A 19,164-nucleotide genomic window follows, 5' to 3' on the forward strand; every position below is an offset into this window, starting at 1 on the left:
AACCAGAAGTATTGACCACAAAAACACAGGTATTACATTTCAATGAAAATAATATCTTAGAATTAAGTTCTGGGGAAAGAAAAGCTGGTTCTTATCATTACCACTACCCCCAGTGTACACACACGGGCATATGTGCTTGTTTTTAAAACAGTTGCATAAAAGAGATCAGAAGCTCTGGATGTGTTTACAGTAGTAAAGTGTTGATAGTCAAAGTCGGCACCTTTTGGAGGTAGTGCGAGACTCTATGGTTCTCAAACAAATATCTTATCTGTTACACTTCAGTAAGGATAACACTTAATTCTAGTCACTTGGTATCTTTTCTGCATTGAGGAAACATAAAAGAAGTACTTCCTTGGGCAAGAAAGTGTATGTTCAGGGACTAAGGTGGAAGATGGCTAGTATTAGCCCTTTTAAATGTTACAAATACAAATATTTAAATGTTATACATACAAAAAATAGTGCAGTGCTTCCCATTGTGTACTTTATGAAACATTACTACTGCAAGATGCAAGACCCCTCCTGTAAACAGAGACTCTAGTTAAATAATTCTAGGAAATGGTAACCTCACAAATGCATTATAGAGGTACATAGCACCTATTTAGCTATAGTACTGTCTATCAAATCTATATAGCAGAATAGTGGGCAGTGGATCTTGCAGAACCTGCCACCATACCCACCAGTGCAGATCTTTGAGACCCCATAGGCTCTCTCTACCCTTGGAGGCATATGGGGCCATGCTGTAAAGCCAGTTTTACTTCTGCCCTCTGCATGCACAGCGCAAAAGGATCCCAAGGAAATCTTTGGGGAGTTCTTCATTCTGCTTTAGCTCAGTGACTCATGAAGGTCATACCATGCTCTCAGGGTATATGGCCTAAACAGTCTTAGAGACAATCATCATCTAGACAGAGTTCTGTATTCCATCCAAGTTAGTTCCAGTGTGCAAAGCTGCTAAGAGGTATTCTCACTAACCTCATCCCAAATCACTCCTGCTAGTCACCTGACAAATACCTCAATGGAATAAAGAGTGTGTGTGTGAAGAACCTCCAGCCCTTACTCTGTCCAACAGATACAGAGCCTAAAAAGACATGGAGGGGAGTTTGATCCTGACTCCACCTCTCCTTGTGTGACAGTTAGAGCTACACCAGTGTCTAATAGAGAATAAAAGCTCCAGGCCATCATCACAACTGAACATCAAGTAGCAGAATTGTTTTAAAATAACAGCCAACGTCAACAGAGCCAGAGGAAACCCCCCTATACCAGACAGAGGTTCCATTCCCATTATAGAAGTAACCACAGAGGGTGCCCTTCATATACTCTCCTTTACCACACTCTTGGAAGACCTACAGAGAAAAGTAGCTTTCTCAGACTCTTCCATGGTACACATTGTGCTAAAATCCATTAATGTTAGTCAAAGAAGCTACAGGGACACTATACTAAGAAGTCCAATTGGAATTAAACTTTACATTACACAATAAACCAATATCTCAGGATGCATCATCAGGAGAAGCTGCTTACTTAGAAGGCATTCACATAAAAGTAAAAGAGATATCCATCACAACAGACGTGCAAATCTCAACACAGAAATGTAAGAAATATTTTTAAAAAAAGCAACAAGACACCTCCCGTAGTTTATAATTGTCAAGTAACTGATGGCAAAGACATTGACATAGCTAAAAATGCCAAAGAATTCAAAAGAATGATTTTAAAAACATTTGATGAAATCCAAGAAAATACATATACACAGTTGAAAAAAGTAAGGAAGAATTCATGATATGAATTCAATGAAGAAATAGAGATTTTAAAAAAGAACCAGGTAGAAATCTTGGAAATAAAAAGCTCAATAAGTCAGATTGAAAAAAAAAAAACACAACAATAACACTCAGTTGAAATCCTCCACAATGGCTAGATTAATCAGAAGTAAGAATATTGAATCTTAATAACTCTGTAAATATAGTACCTTCAGACAGCAATAAAGAAAAAAATAGAAAAGAATGAAGAGAACATAGAGATATCTGGGACACCATTAAAAGACCAAAAGTCTGAATAATCAGCATATTAAAGGAAGAAGAGATACATGCTAAGGGCATAAAAAACATATTCAGCAAAATAGTAGAGAAATTTACAAGTCTTGGGAAAGACGTGAACATTCAGAAATAGCAGACATTTAGAACCAGACTAGACAGGACCAGAAAAGAACCTCTTGGTAACACATTAAATTGTCAAAAGTACAGGACAAAGAAAAAGTATTAGGGCTGGGGATGTGGCTCAAGTGGTAGCGTGCTTGCCTGGCATGCGTGCGGCCCGGGTTCGATCCTCAGCACCACATACAAAGATGTTGTGTCCGCCAAAAATTTAAAAAATAAATAAATATTTAAAAAAATTCTCTCTCTCTCTCTCTCCCTCTCTCTCTCACCTCTCTCTTTAAAAAAAAAAAGAAAAAATATTAAATGCTGTAACAGAGAAGTGCCAACTCAGACTTAAAGGCAAATGCATTGGAATAATAGCAGATTTCTCAGCAAAAACTCTAAATATCAGTAAGGCATGAAATGACATATTTTAAGTCCTGAAAGAAAATAGCTTCCAAACTAGATTACTATACTCAATGTGGTTCTCCTTCAGAATAAAACAGAAATAAAGATATTCCAAGACAAGGATCAACTAAAGGAATTCACGACTATTTGATCAATGTTACAGAAGATATTTAAGGAAATTCTACTCCCAGAAGAAAAAAAAAAAAGATTAACAATCATGAGACAACAAGAATGAATAAATCTCATTAGAAGAGTAGAAAATGAAAATAAAAAATAGGAAAGAATCAAACATAATCAATATAGTAAATAATCAAATGTTAAGGTGAATAACACAGGAAAGAATGAACACGTAATATTCAAAATGTACATAGGGTAATAATGTCCAATATATTCAACTATCCTTATCTCAGAAGAAAATCCACAAAATGACAAGAACAATAACATATCTTTTAATAATAATGATGAATGCAAATTGTCTAAAATCTCCAATTAAAAAAGAGCAACTTGCTAACTGAATTAAGAAATAAGACCCAACAATAGGGAGCCTGTAAGTAACTTCCCTCACCTGCAAAATCACACACACACTGAAGTAAAAGGAAGAAAAATGATACTTTAAGCAAACAGAACCTGAAAACAAGCAGGAATGGGTATAATCATCTCTGACAAAATAGTATAAATCAATTAGAAATGACAAAGAAGGTCACTACATATTGATCAAGGGAAAATTCATCAAGAAGTTGTAATAATTATAAATATGTACACTGAATACCGAGCACCCAATTATATAAAACAAACACTACTAAAGATAAAAGAAAGATAGGCCCTAGCATAATAATAGTGGGTAACTTCAATATCCCACTCTCACCAATAGATAGATCATCTAAAACAAAATAACAACAAAAATCAACAAAAAAGTATCAGAGTTGAATTACATTACAGATCAAATGAACTTTGAACAGACACCTACAAAATATTCCATCCAACAGCTGCAGAATAAACATTCTTTTTGTTAGCATGTGAAACTTTTTCCAAAATAGATCATATATCATATATCGCAAAACAAATGTTAACAAATTTTTAAAAGTGAAATAATTTCTTGCATCCTATCATATTTTAATGGAATGAAACTAGAAATCAACGGCAAGAATAACTACAGATTTCATACTAAATTTCTAAAATAGTATGAAAATGGAAATAGAACATACCAGAACCTCTAGGATATAATAAATCCACTACTAAGAGGAAAGTTTATGGCAATGAGTGCCCACATTAAAAAGAAGAAAAAACCCCAAAATCTCAGAAAGATCTCAAATAAATGACCTAACCACCTACCTCAAGATCTTAGAAAAACAAGAACAAACAAAATCAAAATCAGTCGAAAGAGAGAAATAATAAAGTTGAGAGTAGAAAAAAATAGAGGCTAAAAGAACAATATAAGGTACTAGTGAAACAAAGAGTTGGTACCTTGAAAAGATAAAACACAATAGACAAAACTTTAGCTAAACTAACCAAAAGAGAGAGAGAGAGTAAAGACACAAATAAAAAAAAAAAAATAGAGGCAAAAACAAAGACAACTGAAACTTAAAGAATACTAGGGAATATTTTCAAAAGCTATATGCCAATAAATTGGAAAATCTAGAAGAAATGAGAAAATTTTTAGATACATATAACCTATCAAAATTGAACCCAGAGCATATACAAAACCTAAATACATGAATAATAAGCAATGAGAATACAAAATGTCATATAAGAGGAAAGGAGGGGCAAGACAAGATAATACAAATGGAAGAAATGATTTACAGTAGAAGGGGTAGAGAGAGAAAAGAGGAGGGGAGGGGAGGGGAGGGGGGATAGTAGAGAATAGGACAGACAGCAGAATACATCAGACACTAGAAAGGCAATATGTCAATCAATGGAAGGGAAACTGATGTGATACAGCAATCTGTATACGGGGTAAAAGCGGGAGTTCATAATCCACTTGAATCAAACCGTGTAATATGATGTATTAAGAACTATGTAATGTTATGAACGACCAATAAAAAAAAAAAAAAGTCTTCCAACAAAGAAAAGTCCATTTTGATGAAATAGAAGGGAAAGGAATCCTTCCCAACTCATTCTAGGAAGCCAGTCCCCAACATTTCCTCTTCTTTCAGCTGTTTTGTTTTTGTGTTTTCTTCTTATGCATCAAAGGATGGGATGAGGAGAAAACTGGTGAATAAATCTCATTAGAAGATTTATTCATTTAGAATTATTTTATAATTTATTTATTCATTTAGAATTATTTTCAAGATATTTGTTAGAGAGATGGTCCATAGCTTGTCAGACATTCAAAAGTATCTACAATGTAATATCATTATCACCCTCCCAAGTGCTACCTTTCACCTCTGCTAGTAGTTTACTTGTAAAGTGCTTACTTTGTATTTATTAGATTATACCAATGACAAAAAAAATACTGAATGATACTATGGTACAAATACTAAATTATATAACAATTGCAAATTTGTAAAAAATATAAACATTTTCAAAATGATAAAAACACTAAATATATAATACAAATACTACAACTTAAGAAATACTTAATGAAAGCAAATTATATAAATACTAAATGATACAGTGACAATCAAAATATATGTTGAGTATCTTTATCATAATTTCACTTAGTTTATCAGTTTATCATTTAGTGTTTACATCACTGTATCACTTAGTATATCTCTTAGTACCTAGTAAAATTTAAAGGAACAGGAACGTAGTGTATAGTTAAGTATGGATGAGTTTAAGTACCCATTCTTAAATATATGCCAGAATTATCAGACATTTAAATGACTTGGGAAAAAAGGAGAAAAAAAAAGAGACAAATTTTACAGATGTTTTTCGTACAAAAACCCACACTCACCATTTTCTTCATGGCAGTAATCAAATCCTGCCACACTACACCTTCGAAAAACCATCTTGTTCTCAGTGAGGGTTCCTGTCTTATCAGAAAACAGGTACTGAATCTGTCCAAGATCTTCAGTGATGTTCAGAGCCCGACACTGAACAGAAGAATCTATTTTCTCATTGTAGAAATCCACATCACTTTGAATGAAATATATTTGTCCGAGCTTCACAATTTCGATGGAAACGTAGAGAGAAATGGGAATCAAGACCTAAGAAGACCCAAACAATTTAAAAAATGTTAAAATTGTTTAAAGAAAGTGAAGACAGCTGAGCATAGCTGGATTAGAAGCAAAGACCTTAAAATTCCTTGATAAGCCTGATGTAAATTACCTGTAGCAAAATGATCATGGTCCAAAACATATAGAATCCTGCCAACACTGGTGATATGATATGACCGTCAGGCTCCGGGATATTAAAAAAGGGCATGTTTTCATATCTGTTCAGCCAGATTCCATGACCTTTCAAAAGAACACAGAAATCAGAAGAATGCAACATAAATATTATATAAATATAGAACTCTATTCCTCAAGAAGGTCGGGTGAGAGTATTCCTTGTGGTTAATACCATTTGTTTGTTTTTGGAAAAAAGGTCAAATTCAAAGTGCTGTCTCTGTTTTCTTCTCTCTAAATCTTTTCCCAGGAGTCTTCAATACTACAGCAAAAGGTAAGTGAATATAGTTAACAATAATGTTTTTCATGACAAAGGTTGAGAGAGATGAACCTATGAGGAAAAAATTATTGACAAATAAAAAACTCCCTAATAGAAGACACATTCATAAGTAATACTTTTGGGGGGAATAAAAGTACTTGATATCTTGCTGAAAAGATGTTAGTACATAATTGAATTTTACCTACCCACTGCCCCAGTTAAACACATTATAACCAGAAGCAGGACACACCAGAGGACATCTGTATTTGCTCTTCTTTCTAATTTGCTGCGTTTATACCTTGGCCCACTGTTGTTCAGCATTGCTTTGGTTTCATGGCCTGTGAAGGAAACATGGTATGTCAGAAGATGCATAAATAAAATCAGGTAGCAAGTATCACGCTTAAAAATCTCTCTGGAAGACCGTGTGATAAAACATAGTTACCTAATACATTTTGGCCGTGTAGTCTGCATTTAAGATCCATTTAGAATAATGGATCAGACTACTGATGAGTTTAGCAAGACAAAGTTGACTTTCTGGTTCCATACCAAGCATTGTGAGTCAATGAAAAATGCAAACTTATAGAAAAGCACAGAAGGGACAGTGATGAAAATTAGGAGCACAACCAACCTGCATAAACCACAATGCCCACAACAGCCTCTGTGTTTCTAATGGTGCATCCTCTAAGCAATAAATTTTCCTTGCTGAGACCCACGCGTTCTTTGTTGGAATGTTCTCTATAAGAAAGACATCATACAATTTTATTTTAAAATGGCAAACGTGAGGATATAAAAATAAAATCATGGTCCTCACAGAATAGCAAGTTAGGCAGTTCACAGGAAAGATTTCAAACCTCTGGCAGATTTGCATTTGTGATTTCAGTTCCCTGTTGTGCCTATGAGAAAGCTGCAGTCGGTTTCTAACTCTCACTGTTTTCTCTCAGTCATCACCTATTACTATAAGAACTCAGGCATATTCCAATGAAGGTCCTTACTTTCCTAGTACAAACTGTATGTAGGATAACTTTGTACTTGATGAGTGAAAAATCATTGGTAGGATTAGAAAATCACCGTTTTCAACGTGGATAAAATCAAGATTCATTCTAGGCAATGATAAGTAGTGGCTGCTTAAACTGAGGCAAAAGACTGGGAACTTTGTAATGAAAATGTAAGGCTGACAATACTCATTTGACAGCGGGAACGCATTATGGTTCTCTGATTTATGGGAAAGGAAGTTATGGCTCCATGGATTTCCATCAGAGCACTTAACCTTGGGGCTTCCAAGGATCTATGAAGCCTCTGAAATTACATGCAATATTGTGTATGTGTGTGTTTCTTTTCTCTTTTCTTTTATTTTCTGATATTTTCTAGGGAGAGGAGCCATTTTTTTTCATAAGTGGGACAGGGAAAGATGTTAAATAAACATCACTACAAGAATGTAGTTGGCCATGTTCTAAAATTTAGTAAATTCTGCAGGCAAAATGACCTAGTTTATGCAAGAAGTAAATGACATGAAGGGAAAATGGAGGGGGGAGAAGGAACTCAACATGAGGAGGCAATCAGCTCAATCTAGCATGTCATTAATTCTATAAGCTGTATAACCCAATTTTTTGAGAGAGGAAATTCAGAAACTTACATAGCAAACACAATATGTAGAGCACATATGGGGGACGGGGGGTTGAGCCCAGGGGTACTCTACTGCTGAGCCTCTTCCCTACTCCTTTTTTATTTAATTTTAAGACAAGGTTTTGCCAAGTTGCCCAGGCTGGCTTTGAACTTGTGATCCTCCTGCCTCAGCCTCCCAAACTGCTGGGATTATAGGTGTGCACCACCATGCCTGGTTCAGACCTTGTCTAGATCCTGTTTGGGATAAAATAATTATTTAGGGCTGGGGATGTAGATCAGTGGTAGAATGTTTCCTTAGCATGCACAAGGCCCTGGATTCAATCCCCAACAATGAAAAAAAAAAAACTAAACCAAAACAAATATTAAGAACTATTTTTGAGAATAGTGGAGGAATTTGAACAAAGTCCTGGTGTTAGATGAGATTAAGGCCGGTTCTTTTTTTTTTTTTTTTTTTTTTTTTTAGGTTTGTTAATGGGTTCGTGGTTATGGTTATTTTTAAGTCCTTTTCTACTATAAGTGCTTAGTGAAGTATTTACAGTAAACTGTTGTGATGTAGGAATGGTGAAGGAAGTGAGAGGACAATTGAAACAAAGTTGGAAAAACTGTGAAGTAGGAAAGTTTGGGGTGATGGTACTTGGGTGTACATTACAGTCTCCTTCTATTTTAGCATATTTGAAAATTTCTGTAATAAAGAGTTCAGAAATTATCAAAGTGATTGCTTAACTAAACTATTATAGTGACAGAAATATATCAAAATTATTGGAACATTTAAACAAGCATATAAAACAGTACTATTTTTCACATATTTTGAAAATGTCCTCTCAATTTCAGCATTAAAGTTATATTGTTTTCTAAGCAGTAAACTCCAGTATATAAGTTGTTGCTTCTTTTTCTTACATATGTAAACATTGTCATATGTCTGTACTCCTTGCTCTCTGGAATTAGAAAGAAAAGTAAATAGCAACTCTTCCAAGAAATTTTCATACTACAAAGAAAGAGGAAAACAGATTTTACTCTCATATTTGTAAACTCCATCAGGAATCTGTCTACATTTCTCTATAAGTACAAGCTTATGTACAAAGAGACAGAGTTAGAAGTACCCTTGAGTTTAGTCTACTTTAGCTCCCTGGTCTTACAGATGAAGAAATTAAGACCCAACATTCACATCTACATGTGGCATGCAGGTCCAGGCAAACCCAGGCCACTCCTCATCAGTGTGGCAATTTTTCCCTCAGCAGTCCTTATAGGAACAGATTTAATCCACCAAACCATCATTTCCAAAGTTCCTTAATAAGGGATTAGTCATTCCCCCTGGAATCCTTATTTTTCAGGTGAATGACGTGGCACACTGAAGGTCTGAAACCTTCAGGGTTCAACATGAAGCACAAATGGTCACACAGAGTGCTTGTTATGGTTTGGATGTGAGGTGTCCCCTCAAAGCCACTCATGAGACAATGCAAAAAGGTTTAGAGGAGAAATGATTGGGTTATGAGAGCCTTAACTCAACCAATGTATTAATCCCATGATGGGATTAACTGATCAGTCATTGGGGGTCTGCATTTGGGGTATGTATTTTCTATCTGGTGAGTGGAGTCTCTCTCTGCTTCCTATTCATCATGTGAGCCCCTTCCGTCTACCACACTCTTCTGCCATGATGTTCCGTCTCACCTTAAGGCTCGGCCAAGGAATGGCATCAGCTGAGACTTCTAAAACCATAAGTCCCCCAATAACTTTTTCCTCCTTTAAAATTGTTCTTGTCAGGTCTTTTAGTCACAGTAATGAAAAAGCTAAAACAATGCTTATCCATTCAAAGAACCGGTGACATTATGGACTAAGTACCCAGCAAATAAACATAGTTTTGGCTTCTATGATCTAAGAGGAGTTGTATGGTACATAAATATTTAAAAGTAATGAAAATGTGATAGCTATAATGGTGGTAATCTGATATTCAGCTCAGAGATTTCTGTGGGTACAAATAGGAAGAAAGATACCAGTTTTGCCTCATAGAAGGTTAAAGAAGGTGTCACATAGGCAATAAGCTTGACCTTCTCAATTTTAGTTGATTCTGAAAACAGGCCACAAAGCAAGATTACAATAAATAGCTAGCTCAGTGAATCTCAGAAAAATCACTGCATTCAACTAGGCTTGATTCTCTTATTATATGTTTCCCTAGAAATTGTTGGGTCAGTCACCAGGATAGACATCAACAGAGCAAATCAAGTTCATTTCAATCACTGGGGAAGACAGAATCTGTTCTAAGAGGAAGCCCATTTCAAAAGTCAGGTAATCAGAAAGCAAGGTGGCCAACATTGAAGCAAACTGACATCAGAGGAGCCTGTCACAAAGGCAAACACCAAAGTGTGGGTAAATGTAGTGCCCAGGAATATAGAGGCAAGTGACAATTTTCAGGTGTATGACATGGCACGCTGAACTAGGGTCTTGGAACTAGGTAAGGGCTCTGGGGCAAGACAGGGTCCAGTGCAGCAGAGGAAGCTCAAGTGTTTCTGTTAAGGAAGCACCGCATTCAAAGGAAGAAAAAGGGAGGTTGACAAAGGGAGGCCAGCCTCCAATCCTGGAAAGCTGGAGTGACTTGTTGAGTTCAGACTAGAGTGATAGCTGTCAGACTTGAGACACAGGATCAGAATCAGTGTGGCAACAGTGCCCTATAAATTAAAAAGAAAAAAAAAACTAAATACATGCTCTGGATCAGACTCTGTGCAGGGTGCTAGGCTCCAGACCAGATTGCTAAACTGGGTATCCTTGCCATGGGCAAGTCTGAGCTTGTCTGAGCATACCCAAAGACTTAGCTCACCTCAGGTTGAGCCTGAGGAAATGATCCTAGAAAAAGTCTCATCCTGAGAGATGGTTCATGAGTATGTTTCTGATTAAAGAAGTGAAGCTGTCCAAATTCAATTCACAAGACCATCTAAAATACAACCACAGAAGAATTCCAGTAACACTAACCACAATAACATCAATGTGCGTTTTGTGTGTGTGTGTGTGTGTGTGTGTGTGTGTGTGTGTGTAGATGCCACTATCGTGTGCAGAGGCTACTATTATATTCTATACTTCCTTGTATGGTAACTCTTTTTCTAAAATTTTTAAACAATTTCACTGGAGAATAATTCATAAGAGTCAACTATACATATTTAAAGAGTAAAAGCATCACCAGAGCCAAGATGGTAAACATGTCTATCACTTTCCAAAATTTTCTCATGCCTGTTTGTAATCTCTCCTTACAACTTTCCCATCCAAAGAACCCACTACTGTGCTTTCTGACAATGTAGGCTCGTTTTTGTTTTCTAGAAATTTATATGTCAAATCACACATTTATGATTTTAGTTTACATTTAAGTCTGGGGATACATGTTTCATTAATTTTTGTAACTGGTGAAAGGTATAGATTGAGGTTCATTTTTAAAATATAGAGTTATACAATTGTGCAAAAAGATAATTTTTCTCCATTAAATTGTCTTTGCACTATTGTGAAAAACAAGTTGTTTGTAAACATGTGGGTCTATTTTTAAACTCCATTATCTTTTCCATTGATCTGTTATTTTATTTTTATGCCAAGAGACACTGGTTAGATTACAGTATCTTATAATAAGTCTTGAAATCAGGCAGTGGTAGCTTTAACTTTTTCGCCTCTTTCAATATTGCTTTATTAATTATAAGTTCTTTGAATCTCTGCATAAGTTTTAAAATAACCTTGTTAATTTCTAAAAAAAAGTTTGCTGAGATTTTGATTGAGATTACACTAAATCTATTGATCAATTTTGGGGAAAAACTCATAACAATGTTGAGTCCTGACCCGTGAACAATATGTATCTCTCTATTCACTTAGATCTTATCTTCCTCAGCAGTGTTTAGTGTTTTCTAGTGTACAGCTCTTTTGTATTTTGTCAAATTTATCCAAACATTACTTCATCTATGAAGAAAAGACAGTTCTACTTCTTTCTTTCTTAGTTGAGGCCTTTTTTATTTTCTAGTTAGAATCTCCAGTGTATGCTAAGTGAAGCTAGTCAATCTTTAAAAAACAAATACCAAATGACTCCTTTGATATAAGGGGAGTAAACAAGGACAGGGTAGGGACGAAGAGCTTGAGAAGAAGATGTACATTAAACAGGGATGAGAGGTGGGAGGGAAAGGGAGTGAGAAGGGAAATTGCATGGAAATGGAAGGCGATCCTCAGGGTTATACAAAATGTCATATAAGAGGTAAGGAGGGGTAAGTCAAGAGAATACAAATGGAAGAAATGATTTACAGTAGAAGGGGTATAGAGAGAAAAGGGGAGGGGAGGGGAGGGGAGGGGGGATAGTAGAGAATAGGACAGACAGCAGAATACATCAGACACTAGAAAGGCAATATGTCAATCAATGGAAGGGTAACTGATGTGATACAGCAATTTGTATACGGGGTAAAAGCGGGAGTTCATAATCCACTTGAATCAAACCGTGTAATATGATGTATTAAGAACTATGTAATGTTATGAACGACCAATAAAAAAAAAAAAAAAAAAAAGAATCTCCAGTGTAATCTCAAATAAAACCGGTGAGAGGGCAGGGTGAGGTGATGCACACCTGTAATCCCAGCAGCCTGCGGGGGCTGAGGTGGGAGGATAGGAATCCAAAGCCCAGCCTAAGCAACTCAGTGAGACTCTGTCTCTAAATAAAAATATTAAAAAGGGCTGAGCAGGTGGGGAGAACAAAGGAACTGGATTGTGCAGAGGGGAGTGAAGGAAGGGGAGAGGGAGTAGAGATAGGAAGGATGGTGGAATGAAATGGACATTATTTCCCTATATACATGTATGATTACACTACTGGTGTGACTCTACACCATGTTCAGCCAGAGGAAGAAGTTGTGCTCCATCTGTGTACAACGTGTCAAAATGCATTCCACTGTCATGTATAACTAATTAGAACAAATTTAAAACATAAAATAAGAAAAACACACTTAAAAATCCACTTTAATTCCATTCTCTGTTGTAGTGATGGTGAATTTCTAAAACTGATGTATTATATGAGGTCTTTTATTATTTAAAAATAATTAACTTTATTGGAGTATGATTTGTACACAATACAATCCACTCATTTTCTATATATAAAAAAGTGAGGGAGGTGCTGGGGATGTGGCTCAATGGTTGAGCGCCCTTGGGTTCATCCCCAGTACGAAAACAAAACCAGAAGAAAAAAAAAAAGCAGTGTGAGAGAAAATATGCATGTTTTGTTCTTCACCTTGAGGAACAAACATTAGTCTTTCACCATGAAGAATGAAGCCAGTTAGAAAAGTTCCCTTGTACTTCCTGTTTGCAGAAACAGAAGTCAGATTTTGTCAAATGCTTTTTCTTTATCTATAAAATTATTATCTGTTTTTTAAGCTACTTAATATGGACCAATAATGTAATGTGAATTGCAATAATATGAAGAATTATTCTGATTGTTTAATGTTAAGTCAATCTTGCATTTTTGGAACAAGTCCCACCAGGTCATGACGTATTATCCTCTTCATATATTATTTGATTGGATTTGGTATAATTATGTGTAGAATGTTTGCATCTATATTTATGAGGGTTATTGGTTTGCCCTTCAGTGTCTTTACATGCTTTTGGTGTCAGGGTAATGAGATGAGTATAATTCTGGTCTCAAAACAGAGTATGAAATGTTTCTCTTCCTGTAATTTATGACTATGATGTAGTTCTCATTGTCTCCTTGAAAAATTAGGAAACCTGGATCAAAGAGAGTAAATAATTTAGCTTGGAGTCGGAAGAATTTAAGTGGCAGAAGCCAACCTTGAAATTTCTCTAAACCCCAATTCTAGCTGCCTTTGTCAAAGGGATGTGACTGTCACAGGAAGTCCCCATGGATTCCCATATTCTTTGTTAGTCATGTTCTGTATCATTTTACCAACAAGAAAAGTCTACCTATTATTCTAAATCTGAAGAAGGACACCATCCTAGCACTTCATTTAACTACCACTTCTGTCCTAATATTTCTTTCCAAACTTTAGCATATCATAGGAGCTCATGTGATATATTCTTACACCAATGCAAGCAATTCTAGGATGATTTTAACAACAAGGTTTTGTTGTTTCTGCTGTTTTAAATATATATGAATAGAAGTACATATTTCTCAAATTATTAAGATAAGCCAATTTTATAGGTAGTTAAATTTACAGCCTTTAATGATTCAACTAGGATGTAAACACACAACAGTTTTATTGAACCAAGTACAATTCCATTCACATTCACAAAGGTAAGTCATGTGTCACTCACAGGAAGCCTCGGAATCTGTTGAGGTCATTGTTTGGACTTTCACATTCTATCCTACTGGAGAACTTCTCAGGATCGACTTCAGAATCCTAAAAATATTTTTTAGAAATCACAAAACAAGAATTGAAGATGAAACCCATAACAGGTAAGTATTTTATCACTTTCACCAATTCTTAAAATAGGACTAAGGCTTTTCTTGGATGGCTGGGTGCAGTGGTGCATGCCTGTAATCCCAGCGACTTGGGAGGCTGAGGCAGGAGGATCATGAGTTCAAAGTCAGCCTCAGCAAAAGTGAGGCACTAAGCAACTAGTGAGACCCTGTCTCTAAATAAAATACAAAATAGGCCTGGAGATGTGGCTCAGTAGTTGAGTTCAATTCCCAGTACCAAAAAAAAAAAAAAAAAAAATCCCAAATAAAGGACAGTATAGACATAATTATGGGATCCATAATTAGTGATTCCAGACTACTAAAAAGCATCTGCAGATTATGAAATCATATATTGAAATCCATTCAGTACCCTACTAGAAATTATAAATACTCTAATTAACAAGGCACTGGAAATACTTCCGGTGTGGTCTTTAACTATATAGGTAGTTTCTGAGAGTAAATGTGAATGGGGACACTTTGAGCAAATATGCATTCAATCTCAGCCAAGTTTTATAAATTAAAAATAAGCAGGACATCAACATCTCACAAAATTTTTAATGGATCAAACAGATAGTTTTAAAATGCCTTATAAATGGATAAACAAGCAAAATGGATACACAAGCAAAATGCCTTTATAAAACACAGCAGTTACGAGGCATAATTCATTAAGGACAAGCCACATCAACCTTATTTTACTTCTTTTATTTTATATGGATGTTTGGCTAATAAGAGGAATACTATAGATATTGATGTAGCTCAAAATACTAATGTCTATATTATAGCCAACATAGAAACTGAATAATGATTATATGATTTAACATGCTAATAATATCTTTTGAGTTCTTTTGATATACTAGAATCTATATCAGGCACTTTAAATATTTGAACTAATTTCTTTTTTCTAACTGCAAGAGGAAGGCACTATAATTAAGCCTAATTATCAGATGAGGAAAGAAACACAATGAGGATCATTGATTTATGAAAGTACTCAAAAGAAATGTTTAGACCAAAATTACAATTGAGATCACTGGATTCCAGAGCACTCATCCTTAATTGAACCCAAATTGTGCTGATTAATCAACTGATATTGACCTCAAAATAGCTATTTGGGAGTCTAATAAAATTCTGAGTTGTGCACAACTTTTACCAATGCCTAAGTTGCAGGACTGCTTACAAAAATGACAGTAACACTAATCTCAGAGGCATATCAATAATAGATGATTTAAATGGAATTCATAGGTGGAAAGATGGGCCCAATGTGATAAGAAGAAAATTACCAAAGAAAAGGGTATTAGGAAACTAAAACCATTTCAAATTTATGGGTATAAGATGAAGGAATCTCAATAACAGTATTTCAGATTAAAAAAAAAAAACATAAAATTTTAAAATCCTTCATCTCAATTGCTTCCAGAAAAAGAGATGGGAAACTGATCTGTGGTGCAAGTTTTTATAATACTATGAAGTATTATTTCCATTTGAAGATAACAAACTGATGGATAAAGTCTTTAAGTGATTTTCTCAACGTCAAATTATTAATGGGAGAGCTGAGATTCATTCAAATTCATGTTAATATAACTACTGTGTCAATTAGAAAATTAATATAAGTTCTATATAATGTCTATATAACTTATTTAAGTTCTTGCTACCCTTAACATAGTGCAGTGAATAGTCTGGAAGTTATATGTTATGAGAAACTCCAAAAATTTTGAAAGGCTTTGTTATATAAATAATTATAGATCTTAGGAACAATGATCAACAAAGCATATGATATTAATCTAAGATTTCTTTATCTAAGATTAAGAAAAACAAATTAGCAGGTGCATATTCCTATTGCAAAGTAATTTTCCAAGTTGCAAATTAAGTCTTTCAAGTTCCTTTAATTAAGTTCCAAAAAACAAAAAAAGAAAAAGAAAAACATGATTGCCATACTGAAGTGTTTGAACTTCAAAGTCATTTTATCTTATTATCTACAAAATATAGTAAATGTCCATTGATATCTGGAACTGGATTAAACCATTAGGGATTCTATTTTCTCTAGGTAAGAATGAATTTAAAAATCTCTTTGCTGTACTGTGGAAATGAGCTCAGTTATTTTCTGGGGAAAAAAAAAAGTTAAAATTGCCAGCTGAGAAACATTATTTACCTGCTCTGCATATCCCCGAACCACCTGCCTCTGTTTTAAATTGCTTTCTCCATCAAGACTAGAAGTCTCAATGTGACATATTCCATCAGGATCAGTGGAAAACAGCAATACCATATCAGCAGGAATGATCTCGTTACAAGAGAGACGAATAAAGTCCCCAACAGTGACATCTTTCCAGCAATGGTCAACATACATTTTCTCTTTCCTAAAATTGAAAAAAAAAAGTTTAATAATAATATTAAACCAAAAATATATATAATTGTTTCTTAAAATTTTACTTTATATTTAAATTATATTCAAAGTATCAAGATGAATTTTAGCGTAATAAATGCTAAAAGGGGAGTTACACAATTGGTAAAACCTAAATTCCCCAAATGATTCACCTGAAAATTTACTTAAGCCACTAAAACATAGTTTTCAGTGCTTTATTCATGTGAGATTTTGAAACTTTACACCCTTTGAGTGCAATTCTAATAAAATCACAGTTAACAGTAGATGCATTTATTTACATGCAGAACAATTCCTGCATGCTGCTCTGGTCAGGAACCTAACAAGGCATAAGGCATATTATCTGCTCTCAGAGAGCTGCCCATCTGGCAGATAGGGTGCATAATTAAATAAAATATAATATTTTTTAAAAAAATAATTATGCCACCATATTAACATCTCTAATTATCGCTGAATAGACCCAAAATCAGCCTTCCATTTCAGTGGATTCAACCAAACACACATCAAAACTGCTAGAAATGAAAAGTTGTGCTGAACATATACAACTTTTTTCTTGTCATTATTCTATAATAAATGTAGCATGACAACAATTTATACAGCATTTAGATTGTATTAGGTATTATAAGTAATCTAGAGATGACTTAAAGTATGCAGGAGGATTACCTAGGCTACATGCAAATATAATACCATTTTAAATAAGGGATTTGAGCATCCCCTCCCTCCCTTCACAGACACTGAGGGATGGCTGTACAGCTTAAAGTGATCCAGTCCTGATTCTACAGCTGATTCTGAGAAAGGAAGATGGCAAATTTGATCCTTTGCCAAAGTATAGTTTTCTCATGCTGTACTTTTTTTTTTTTTTTTTGATGAAAGACACATCTTTTGAAGTTTACTTGCCTTAAATACTCTATTTATGTTAAAGCTTTATCCAAACTTCTTACACCTTTCTGGCCAATGACATTTTTTTATGCTCCATAAAGCATTTTCCTTAGTATAAAATGAGGACATCATAAGGTAGAATGTCAAATCAGCTAATGAAACTATTGTTACTGGCATTTCACATAAAATGCCAGTAACAATAGTTTCAAAGGTCTGTCTCATTCCCTCACTGTCTCTTAGATATATATGAAGAACTGGTATTTGACATAAAATTATACTTATTTTAAAAGCAAAGTTATTTGTTTTCTATTACATTTATGAGGTTAAATATTCATATTCAATGTAAAAAATCCTGGTAGATAGTTATATTTTAAGCTATATAACCTATATGTTACCAATTACTGATTTGTGAGGTTAAATGAAAATGCCACCTTAGAGAAATATTTTCATGGTTTCTGCTCTACAAATTATACTAGATATTTAAAGAATATCACCTCAATGGGCAAAATAAATATGAAGAAGTATGTTTTCAGGACATAGTCTCCCTAAATACCTAATCCACCAGGTTGATCCAAATAAAGGAAATCCTTGACTCTAGAATTTGCTAGTTTATGGAGAAAAGCAAATAAATGACTTAGGTAAATCAAACTTTACCTAAAAGTCTATGTATACCAGTTCATTCTTCCATGGAAAAAAGTAATAGAATATCAAAAGATAGGCAGTGATCATATTTGAAGGTTCAGTCATATATGCCATACCTGTGTGTAGGCATTCTGTTCCATAGAAAAATGAAGAGTCAACAAAGTTTAACAAGAAGGGTATGATGCTACTTCTGTTTGCTCACTCCTGCAATGGAGCACTGCACATTTTATTGGTGTCAGCTGAATTAGCAGTAGAAATGGCCAAGAGACCAATGGAAAGTTATGGAAATAATTCAAGAGAAGGATGAAGACAATCAGAATGAAAGCAGTAGCAACAGAAATGAACAAGAGACAAAATCAGAACATATTTAGGTACCAGAGACAGCCAAGTTTTCTTAGTACATGAAAAGGAGTTACCAAGAATGACACTATGGTTTCTAACTTGTATGACGGGTTGATGTTGCCTTCCAACATGTTTCAGATTTTGGAAGAAACTGCATCACAGAGGGAATAAATTCATTCTGAGAAGTTTTTATTTGAAGTGGGATATGCAGTTAAAGATGTCTACCAGTTTGAACATTCTGATTTAATGCCCATGAATATAGATTCAGAATTGGAAGTATACAGAGAACAACTGGTACCAGGGAAGGTGTTGGGTTAACCACAAATCAGTGCCTAGGAAAACTTGCAGTGAGATAAGGTCTCTAAAACAATGTGGTGAAAATGGGGAGCTGCCACTTCCCTTATCTCCAGTCCTTGGTAGATTATCTGAACAAAGTAACCTAGGTTGTAAAGAAAAGAAATGTACTCACAAACATCTAAGAAAGCCACCTTGCAGTGGACATGCAACCTATCTTATATATTTCCCCAGCTTGTAGGCAGGGTACAGCCCTCCATTGCATCCTGGCCTGCCACTGCAGAGGAACAAGTGAATAATAAAATGTCCAAAACCACTCCATTGAGTCCTCCAAGTTCTCTCTTTGGGATTAGTACACAATACGCATGGGGTCTTTGCAGCCCTGGGGTTGAACACAAGGATAAAAGGTTCTTTAGGGAAAGAGATTTCAAGATGATAGAAAAGTGGAAGAAGATCCAAGAGAAAGTGATCCTAGAGAAATC

At 34.9% G+C, this 19,164-nt stretch overlaps 1 protein-coding gene across 1 annotated transcript in view; it reads right to left on the minus strand.

The window, feature by feature from the left end:
- The window catches only part of Atp10d (ATPase phospholipid transporting 10D (putative)), a 104,535-nt gene that overhangs the window by 45,796 nt on the left and 39,575 nt on the right, over positions 1-19,164 (minus strand). Inside the window, exons 4-9 of the mRNA XM_026386600.2 lie at positions 16,298-16,502; positions 14,010-14,095; positions 6,745-6,851; positions 6,323-6,454; positions 5,799-5,926; positions 5,425-5,677 (exon numbers count right to left, since the gene is read on the minus strand). Coding sequence (XP_026242385.2) covers positions 5,425-5,677; positions 5,799-5,926; positions 6,323-6,454; positions 6,745-6,851; positions 14,010-14,095; positions 16,298-16,502 — 911 coding nt within the window. The remainder of the gene's footprint in view (positions 1-5,424; positions 5,678-5,798; positions 5,927-6,322; positions 6,455-6,744; positions 6,852-14,009; positions 14,096-16,297; positions 16,503-19,164) is intronic.

The sequence above is a fragment of the Urocitellus parryii genome, chromosome 10 (genome assembly GCF_045843805.1).
Source record: "Urocitellus parryii isolate mUroPar1 chromosome 10, mUroPar1.hap1, whole genome shotgun sequence".
NCBI classification, from domain to species: Eukaryota; Metazoa; Chordata; class Mammalia; order Rodentia; family Sciuridae; genus Urocitellus; species Urocitellus parryii.